The sequence below is a fragment of the Fistularia commersonii genome, chromosome 1 (genome assembly GCF_037954325.1).
Source record: "Fistularia commersonii isolate RoL2024-O1a breed Wild chromosome 1, RoL_Fcom_v1.0, whole genome shotgun sequence".
Taxonomy (NCBI): domain Eukaryota; kingdom Metazoa; phylum Chordata; class Actinopteri; order Syngnathiformes; family Fistulariidae; genus Fistularia; species Fistularia commersonii.
The window spans coordinates 20,584,939-20,595,431 of record NC_141284.1 but is presented as its reverse complement, the minus strand read 5'-3'; the positions used below and the strand labels follow the sequence as shown (position 1 = coordinate 20,595,431).

Below are 10,493 nucleotides of genomic sequence, written 5' to 3'. Positions count from 1 at the left end.
GAGAATCGGGGCATTTGTTTATTTTCTACAGGTTATTTTGTCGCAGAGGCAAACACCGAACAAAAGATAAGAGTGACCTAATACTACCTTTTGTCTTGAAGGGACCGGGAAAAATGTGCGTCGGAGGAACCGAATGGTCGAATATTCCCGACCACACAGAGGACACTGACTACGTGCACACCAGTTAACATTACTCCTGAAAACAAACCCAACCAACAAAACTGCAAACATGATAACAAGCCTCTGCAATACAAAAAGGTCACTTTTAATGATTCTAGCGGTGAAGAAAACTGCACGAGCTGTGAGAAGGGATGGAATTAAACCCATATGCGGGGTTTCTACGTTGAGTGCAGCCAAATCAACAAATGTTGATATCGGTGTTCACAAAACAAGGAGCGAAGCTAATCGCCTACCATCACTCAGTTTTCAAATCTGTGTAAAACTGTAATCGCTAGCTAAACCATGACGTACTCTCTATATACTTTTAAAATCATTAAAACATCCTGCCTACTGTCACATGAGACCATGTTTCAAGTTAAAAGCTAGATACTCTGTGAACCGATAAGTCTTCCCTGGTGTTGTGCAGTAATATTGCAGTTTAAGGCCACAGAGTGGAGTGTTCCATTCCATTAAAAGGGGGTGTATTAAAAACAAATCAGAGCAAAGATAAGGTGTTATAATGCAAAATAAGACATTTGCATTGGGAGCATGTTTTTTTAGGGGATTACTTTCACCTCCCGATGTGCTGCTCCTGTTAGGAAGCCTCGCGTTTTAGGACCAAATCAACGGCTATCATTGTGCTTTGGCTCACTTGAGAAGACTCTGCAACATGGCGGTAGCGTACGTAGGGCGGGCCTGCTTATTCTCGATGGCCTTCTTCAGGTACTGAATTCCGTCACAGCGTTCCCATATTTCTTCAAACTGTCTGGGCAGGATCTCTGCTCCCCTCTTCCTGGTCAAACCCGTCTCTTCAAGACTGAGTTCACACATCTCCATATCGTCTTTTCCTGAGTGGCAGAAAGACATATTGGTAAACAACAGCTAAAGGCAGTCTCAAGTGTCACCTACACAGTTACTCCAAATTGCGATTTGCAAGAGTCAATAAAACTCATTATTCTCATTATTCTGAAACTTTGAATTGTGTCGTTTTGGATGGATAGCGCCACAAATCCGCTTGCACATTACGCACTGATTGTATAAGCTTGAATTGCAAATAATTCTGTGGTCAATAATCTCTTTAAATGTGAAGGCGATGAAAATTATCTATTAAAATACCAATTTAAAGCGTGTTTAAAAACAGATCCGTCTATCTATCTCTCTGGATTGTCTAGAATTTGGGGGAATTTATCCCGATGAAGGTGCCATATCAAAAGTCTGTGATGGAGGGTCACTCAGAGCAACAAACGTCACAGTGGAGGTAGAAGTATTAGACATAAAAAGGTATAAAGCCCCCCGTGTTTGCGTTGTTATGACGATGTGCACAAAGATAGGGCGCCAACGCCGGTGACTCACCCGCAACCAACACGATGGGCCGTTTGTCAGGGTGCAGCTCCATCTGCCTTGCGATCCAGGGGCCATCAAAGTGAGCATACCACCAACCTTTCTTTTTGTTCTGTGGATCCTTGTATTGGTCGGCTGGGCGGATAAAAGGGATGCGAAAATAGCGCTGCTGACGGTTCATGGCCACCTCCTGATGCTGGATGGTCATCGGCGGGGCCGGGTTCTGTTCGGCTGCAGTGGGACATAGCGTGAGGACGTCGATCAAAAAGACAGCTGTGCATCTCCTTAGTATCATCAGGGCAGACTTTAAGCTTTGCTAGCAATTAAAAGCAAGTGGTGAATCTTCAGGTAGAATCCTGAGTAAAGATTACAGTGGATAAGATAGATACTGTAGATACAACTAGATAGATGGACTTTCTCAATCCTTATAGCAGAATGGCATCAGCTCGAGTATGTTGGCATGGAGTGCAAGGAGATGGTGAAGGAAGCCAGGGAAGATGGATGTACACCGAGTTAGAGCCACTTCCCGCATCCTCTTTTCAGACACCTGAGTTTTATGAGATTGTTCAGTGTCTTTCAGAGGGGGTTGGAGGGACTGGCCACACTTCTGTCCTTAACCACCTCCTCAAGGGTGGCGAGCTTAAAGCCAACACCTCGCATTCATTCATTTTTGATGAGTTTCTTGTTGCTCCCTCGCTCGATCCCCCTGCACCCCTGCACACCCCTGCAACAAGGATGTTGTTCTGAACAGACTGGGAGGACATATGCTGTTGCATGCATTGAAAGACATTAGCCTCCTAACGCCTCAGTACTTCTGATGCTTGTGGACATCAGCTTGTGGACCACTACAGCTCATTGTTTAGCACAACACCTAGGTACTTATGGGATGTTACCATCTTCCCATCAGTCCCATTGATAGGGACAGGAGATGGAGTGTATTTTTTCCCGAAGTCCACATGAGGGCGGAAAACAAAGTGGATGAGTTAAAAAAAAAGGCCCAAGGAAATATCTGCGACGGAAAGCAGCTTTTATCCTCTCATGAAGTGGCCCTGATAACAAGGCCTCGCCTCATCAGCAGAGGACAGGGGCGAGATGTGAATATGATGGGAGGAAAAAAAAGCCAAAGAGCAGCTGGCCTGGATATCAGGAGCGGGAACATCAAAGGGCCAGTAAAACAAAGTTAGAAGTTGAGGCGACATATAATAATCTAGTTCCCCATCAAATCTAATATTTGCTTTTTTCTAAGATAAAAGGAAAGGAAATAAAGGGGAAAAGGTCTGCATGGTGAGTGTGTGTGTGTTTCCAGCACAGAGCATGCATGGTTGCCTCAAGAACAGAAACCAGCAAAGTAGTGAGCCGTCATGGTAGCAGCCAGTGAACCTGACAAGGCATGGCTGGCAGTTACTGGGTAATTAGAAGAAAAACAGTTTTGACAGAGCAGGCTAGAAGGTTGCAGCGTTTTTAGGAGCGGTACTTCAGCGGCTAATTGAATTATGCCAAGTAGGGCTTGGCTGTTTGCTGTGCAGGTCATTAATCCCTGAAATTGACTGTGCGACATGAGAGGTGTGCCTGAGGTGTGGCGCGCGCTTGGCCGCGCTGGTCCGAGCGTGCTCGGCTGTTTTTCTGTATGATATGCAAATAGCAAGATGAGCACTTGTAACCGGGAGGCAAAAACGCGTTCTTTACCAACCGTAGTCGGTGACACATTTTGGGGCCCTCTGATCACTCCCGTCATCATTGCGCTTCTTGTTTTTGGACTTCCAGGCGTGGTAGACCTTCAGACGGCGGTGGAACTCCTCTCTGCAGGCCGCCAAGAGCTCGATGTCTGGCAACACAATTAAAAACTTGTGACGCGGGCATGGAAATCATGGTCTAGACACTTGTTATATTAAAATAGTTCATTCATTCATGATCTATGTCGCTAAACCTGCACACAGGGTTGTAAGTGGGCGGGAACCTATTGGCCGAAGCCTGCGAGTCACCGTGGTCATCTCATTCACAAGTCAGAGACATCCAACCATTCACGCCCTCAGACACACATCTGGACATTTTGGGGTCTCCAATGAACCTCCTGCATGTATTTGGACAGTGTGAGGAACCTGGAGAACCTCGAGGAACCCGACACAGACACGGGCAGAACATGGAGGCTCCACACAGAAAGGCCTCCCCTGTTGGTATCCAATCATGGACCTTCTTGCTGTGAGGTTGAACCACCGTGCTGCCGTTATAGCGCCAAAATAAAATTAAGCATAGTCTTCTTAAGTGCATGGACTTGAAGTAAGAGGCTGCCGATAAAATCTACAAAAAAACGATTTGTGGCTTTACCAACGAAGGCAACACATTGAGCTTTGAGCGGGGTTTGCCAACGGGCCAGACACTTTGGTGCCCAGAGGTTATCGGACTCCGTGTATGAAGTCATAGACACTTAGAGACTCTGTAGAAAGGCATCTGATTTTATACTGACTGGCGAGGATCTGGCTAGTGATGATGAGGAAGGGCAGAAGTCTGCCATCTTCCATAATCACTATAATTTTCTCTCTCACCACTGAACGCATACTGATGAGCTGCAGCAGCTGCGGGATCATCTCAAGATTGGTCCTCTAACTTGTCGGGACAGACTTTTTTGTTTTTATGCTCCATACAGCTGCATGTTTAACTTTTGTTGAGAAAACTTGCTGGAAGACAGAGGGCACATGAAGAACATCCTTTCCATTGGGTCCATTGGGTCTTCTTCTAGACCTCCTACCTGGCAGCTCCACCCTCACCTTCTGCCTACCCAGATCTCTACAGTCCCTCCTCTGTGTGACTTTATCTCAGAACATCTACCATGTGCTGTCCCTCTGACGGACTCATTCCCGATCCTCTCCATCCTCCTCACCCCCAGAGAGAAACCTCCAACATCTTCATCTCTGCCGCCTCCAGTTCTGCCTCCTGTCTTCTCCTTAGTGTCTCCACACCAGAAAACATGGCTGCTCCCAACTCCGTCTTCTCCACCTTTCCGATACTCTTCTATCACTCCTGAAATGGACTGTTGACCACCTTCTCTACCTTTTGGCAAATTGTCCAACTTCTTTATCTCTACTCCCAGAGGATGGAATGGACCCCCCTCATTACCACAAATGTATTCTGTCAACCTCTAGATATTTTTCCATAGGCTCACTGGTTTCACTGAAGATGACAGTGTCATCTGCAAACTCTGATTCCCGTCTAACCTCAGTTATCAGCCTGTCCACCACCATATCTGCGGAACAGCTATTGAGTATACATCGGGAGGATCTGAAAATTGCCCAACACAATCCATCCTCCGGGTGTGCATTCGGTTGGTCGAGACGGCAACGGGCTGACAACCATGGAATTTCTCACCACAGGACGTGTTGATAACGTCTCGCAGCTCGGCGTACTTCCACTTGCTGAGGTCATACTTTTTTACGCCAGCAGCGGCTTTGGTTGCCAGCACCTGCGGACCCCTATATACAAAACAAACAAAGATATGATTCGAGTGTAACAAGCAAGAATAGTGTGTCGACTAGCAGTAACCTGCAAAGTTTGAACTATGCAATACTAGATTTCGGCACCGAATGATCGACAACAGGACAAACCCCTCCTGGGTAGTTTGGGTTCCAGAAAAAGGGACTTGAAGGCTATTTGTCTGGACTAGATGGTTTGGTCAACTTAGACTACTGTCTGTTCGGGAGAGTTTTTCTATTGACGTAGCAGGACGCGGTGGGACGTCCTCTCACAGCGGAAACAGCACCAGCTCCCCTACAGGGAAGAGGTTACTAATTCCATAATACCAAGGATTTAACTCTTCTATTTACAGTCGGCGTAGCTCTAAATGTTGAGTAGAGGGCCTTCTGATCTATGAACTATTATCCAGATTACATCTACTATTTATAACTAGACCAGACTCGAAAGTCAAAACTGATCAACAACCGTTCGCTTTTTTTGGCAGGCACTCCCAAATACGTTGAAAGTAATTAATGTATCAGCGAAAATAAAAAATCAATAAGAAATGGACAAGGAGACAGAAGAGGGAGAGTAGGTTTGGCGATTCATCGGGTGTAACAGTGACACCAGCAATGCTAAGCAGCATTTCAGAATCCAATCCTGCCCACGTGCCTCTGTGTGGTTAAATGATATGTATATGCATCACGGCATGGCCTCGTGGAGATTCTCTTTTAAGACCTACATCTCCTTTGCTCACATGAACTAAAGGAGATTATTACAATATGGCTCGGGGTGCTGGAGAAGATTAGTCTTCATACCGTGATGTCTCTCACAACAAAAAACAACTGAGTTCTTACCAGACATGCGAGAACAGTCCAGACGGTGTAGTCTGACCTGTTTGTAGTTATGAGTTGGGAAGCTATGACTGTCTTCAAAAGTCAATAGTGTTATCAGGTCTATTGGCATTACAGGGAGTCAGCACAGCCATCCAAGTCATCCTCTCCATTCAGCATCCAGAGAGCGAAATTAATAATTGATCACAGGAGTATCCATGCCATGCATGATTGAGACGTATCGACATCCAATTTATGCAGTGGCGCACCAACATTCACACACAATTATCCTCTAAATGGTTTATTTACAGCTGAAGGTTGACAAGAGATGACTCATAATAGGAGGATTGAATGGTTTAGCATTGCTGGTACAATCTTGCATCTATTTGATAGATGTTAAGAGGCGGTATGGGAGGAAGGCGGGATTTCTGTTTGTGTGAGTTATACTTCAGCAGGGGCGGTTTTACAAAGCTGCACCGATGTCTTACATGTTTCTGGCTGAGGATGAAGAGATAGGAAGATCCCAAATGGAATCATCACTGGGAGAGAACACAGTAACAGGAGAAAATGTTGTTAAAAGTGCATGCCATGCGGAGGTGCGAGATATATATGCGGGGCGGAAGGGTTTCAGGTTCACGTCGCGTTGTTACCGCGTTCCGCCTATCGTGCACAAGAGCGGTCGTTTCCATGTTTCCATACGATACCTGCGGAGGCTGGCGTCCATCTGTCCGTCTTCTGTGATGAGCTCGGCCTCGCTCTGAGCTATTCTCATGGCTAACTCCCTGTCTCGCCTCTCCTGCTCCAGCATGGTGGCACGCTGGACCTGCTCTTCACGCTCCAGAGCCAGCTGGATTTCCAGCTCTGCCTGTGACAGGAAAACACGCACACACAAACATGCTAATGAACATCAGGTGTGAAAAGGCTATGCCGATGATAACGTCATATGTAATTAACCCTAGAACACTAACATCGGGTGATTTTCATCCACACAATTCTTGTCATGTGATTTTCAGGCTGCTCACTGATGTTTTTAATTGTAATTAACTGTATTTTATCCAGGATATTGTATTGGGTAAAATATACCCAATGTTAGTGGTGGTGTTACTTATTCTAATGTTAGGGAAGCTGTCATTGAGGATCTCTAATATACTAAAAATCTTCAAGTGAAGTCCGCCTGGGAACCCAAAGTCACAACCTGAGCGCGACGCCGCAGTTCTTGATGCAGAAGTCTACGCGGTGAGGGTTTGTCAGATCGGTGTCAGCTTGACAGGGAGAGTGGTATGAAGAGGTTTAGGGTTAACACCCACAGAAACCAGGATTGAGAGACCGAAGGGAGGAAAACGCCCTTATTGACTGACCTTCTACAACTCGGAAAGCTGAGTCAATACAAACTCCACAACTCTTTTTTCCAAGACATAGTAACAAATGACAAGCTGGTGCCAAAAAAGACAGGAAGAAAGGAGTTGTGATATCCTTGTAATGCATTCATTCATTCATTCATAATCTTACGCATTAGTCAGGGTGGTGAGGTGCTGGAGCCTATCCCAGCTGTCACTGTGCGAGAGGTGGGGTCCACCTCTGGAGATATATAACCATTCACCCTCTCATTCACTCATCTGGTTGTGTAGGGTCTTCAATGAAACTCCTGCATGTTTTTAGACTTTGAGGGGAACCCTCAAATTCCACCCTGTGGGAATCCAATCAGGGACCTTCTTGCTGTGAGGGGGAAGCGCTAACCGCTGTGCCACTTTAACTTGGGTGACACGAGTAAGTCAAAGGTGCAGGTATTTTAATGCGATTGGACTAGTGGGTGAAGGGAAGATGGACAGGTTTGCCTTGATACCCTGATTCAGATTGATAACCCTAAAAAGGAGAGAAGAGTAGTTAATAAATTGAATAATAAAGGAAATGGCACATGATAACGTCTCGTTCCATGACATCAGCCGACGAGGGAGGAGAAAACAAAGGGATGGAAAACCTGTGGTGACAGGTGGGGGAGCAGGGAGGACAGAGATGGATGCATGGAAGAAATAACAGATGAGAGTAAGCGGCATAATAATGAAACAAAAGAGAGCCGGCGGACGGGATGGCCGAGTTTACTTGGAGGGAGGATGCCGAGCCAGGAAGCAGCGAATCATCAATCAAGGCCCCGTGGACGGCCCTTGGGGGGATTCTACCAATGTCACGACCCGGCTGTTCCAGCGGCGAGCGGACCGATTCTGTCGGTGGGGGGGAGAGCGAGCGGGCCGAGCCTTTTTCGGCTTTTCTCAAAGCCAGGTAATGGCAGAGAGCACAAACGTCAGACTCCTGCGCCAAGAAACGCACCAGACTCTGAGGGAATGGCAGATTGCGTCAACATGTGGGTATTTCTATTTTGCACATCTTGTTATTCTATGGATCTATTTGTGATCAAATTAGTCTAAATATTCCCGATCTCATCTTTGTTCCGACTTGCATTTGTGACGTGTTCTGTTCACTGACTGGGCGATGCTTCAGATTGGCTCCTGACTAGGAATTCGACATTTTCCAAAAGTGCTGAGTTCCCTGACCGTGCAGGAACGACTGATATCAAAACACGATATTGAAATCTTCAAAAGACTCGATAAACAACAATTCACATCACAACTCTTTCATCTTGGGGTTTTAAAACGATTTACACCGGATTGCAAACAGAATGACGCGCCAACCAACCATTGAATCACCAACTTCCCGATCGGAGGGAAGTCTGGGCTACTACTAATGAACTACGCAGTAAAACTTTCAGCGCACTGTCGAAATACTGTGTTGCAACACTTTTTGGGTTCATTCCGCTTCTACGACCTTTGACCTTCACAGAGTCGCTCTATGACTTTATCTCCACTTTAGTGATGTTTGGTCGACTGTTGACTGGCTGACCGCAACCAAAGCTCGGTCGACTCTGGAGAAGGAATGTAACAACGGCATCTGCCGGCACCTGCATGGCCTTCTCCTCCCCCTCGCGCTGCTTTCTATCCTCCTCTTCCTGTTTGCGCTTCAGCTCCATCTCTGATTTCCTAAAAGAACATTTGGACACGAGATGAACACCGGGCGGAAACTTTGAGATGGCAGATGGACAAATGATAGCGATCGCCTACAGTCTTCTGTCCTCTTCCTCTCGCTTGCGGCGCTGCTCCTCCTTCTCCCTGCTCTTCCTCTCCTTTTCCATCTCTTCCTCAATGCGCCTCAGCCTCTCCGTCTTCTCCTCCTCCTGCTTCTTCTTCTGCATGGAGGACAGGAGCTGCTCCGAGCGTTTCACCAGCACCTGGTGCTCCGCCTCGATTTCCTTCCGGGTCATCACCGACCCCTGGGGGGGGAATGAGAGCGGAAAAAAAGGACGAAGCTCGTCGTGATGAATCATCAAAATAAAGATCGCGAGAGAAGTTCAGCCATTGAGATGAGCCCCTTTGAACTCAGACCGCATCGACTTTAACTCGCGGAAAGGGAAATGATGAGGAGTGGGCTGACCATCCCCGTGGAGACGGGAGAGTCGCTGACAGGCCGCGTCCAAAACGCCCAGATCGCCATAACACTTGTCAGACTATCGATTAACAGAGCTGGGAGAAGAGGTCACCTTATTATGAGGCTTCATTAGAGTGTGTCTCTAACAGTAACCCGGAGAGGGGAGATGACAAGGTCCCGTCCCTGATGTACGAAGGCCTGAGTGACAGCCTCTGGCGCCTCATACATTATTCACTTAGAAAAGCCGCGGCACGAGCATTTAGAAGAAGTGTTGACATGGGTCCACTAACAGGCTAAGGCGGGGGGTGGTGGGGGGTCAGGTGGCGCCGGCATCAGCGAACGTGAAAGAACCGGGATCAATCTGATATAAACACGAAGGCACGCGGTGTAATCACGATACTTTTTCTGAAGCTTTTTATCAAATGAAGATGGCAAGAGTGAGAAAATGATTCATGGACGCCGCAGTGCTAAGCCTGATTGATCCTCATTTGAAATAGTGTTGACATAAGAAGCTTTACAGGAGCTATTAGAAGACCCTGGAGGAGATCCCTGGATGATGCACCGGAGCTGGGCACGGCCGCGGCTCACCTTGATCTTGGCCAGGAGAGCGTCCACAGACGCGGCCAGCTCTCCAACCTGCTTGGCCATCTCCTGCTTGCCCTCCTTCAGCCCGTTCACCACCTCAGTAAACCGCTCCATGTGTTTCTTCAGGTTTTTCACCTTCACCATTCCATCGATGCTGGAAGAGAAGTGACACGTGATCAACGTTAGCATGAACATATCAGACGCGGCGGATTCTTTTCTTTGTCACAATAGATTCTTCAGGTTCCATCTGGATTCATGTCAGGTGATATAATTATAAACACATCCACCATGGGGTCGCTCCATGACTAATTCACTCATTCATTATCCACCTCTTACACTGCACTCAGGGTCGGAGGGGGTGCAGCCTATCCCAGCTGCCATTGGGTGAGAGGCGAGGTTCAGCCTGGACCAATCACAGAGCCCCATATAGAGACGTACAACCATTCACCCTCTCATTCACAGGTCATATAGCAGGGGCGGGCAACTATTTTGGCCGGGCCACATTACTTATTTAATTTTTACGCACAGGCCAACTAGGTATCAAGTAAGTTGAACAAAATGAAAATTGCAATTTAAATATCTAAATATTTTGGCTTTTTTTTTCAACTTTAAAATCATCCATGATCATATAAATGTGCCGATATAATTTTG

At 46.8% G+C, this 10,493-nt stretch overlaps 1 protein-coding gene across 3 annotated transcripts in view; it reads right to left on the bottom strand.

Moving 5' to 3' along the window:
* The window catches only part of myo6b (myosin VIb), a 29,269-nt gene continuing 18,776 nt past the window's right edge, over positions 1–10,493 (bottom strand). For 2 of the 3 annotated variants that reach the window (XM_086153723.1, XM_086153732.1), the window contains exons 25-33: positions 9,846–9,996; positions 8,894–9,102; positions 8,734–8,812; positions 6,485–6,645; positions 6,269–6,319; positions 4,864–4,967; positions 3,191–3,325; positions 1,513–1,731; positions 1–1,007 (exon numbers count right to left, since the gene is read on the bottom strand). In XM_086153723.1, the coding sequence (XP_086009849.1) occupies positions 808–1,007; positions 1,513–1,731; positions 3,191–3,325; positions 4,864–4,967; positions 6,269–6,319; positions 6,485–6,645; positions 8,734–8,812; positions 8,894–9,102; positions 9,846–9,996 (1,309 nt within the window). In that variant the 3' untranslated portion in view covers positions 1–807. The remainder of the gene's footprint in view (positions 1,008–1,512; positions 1,732–3,190; positions 3,326–4,863; positions 4,968–6,268; positions 6,320–6,484; positions 6,646–8,733; positions 8,813–8,893; positions 9,103–9,845; positions 9,997–10,493) is intronic. The other variant, XM_086153743.1, reaches the window with a different exon arrangement.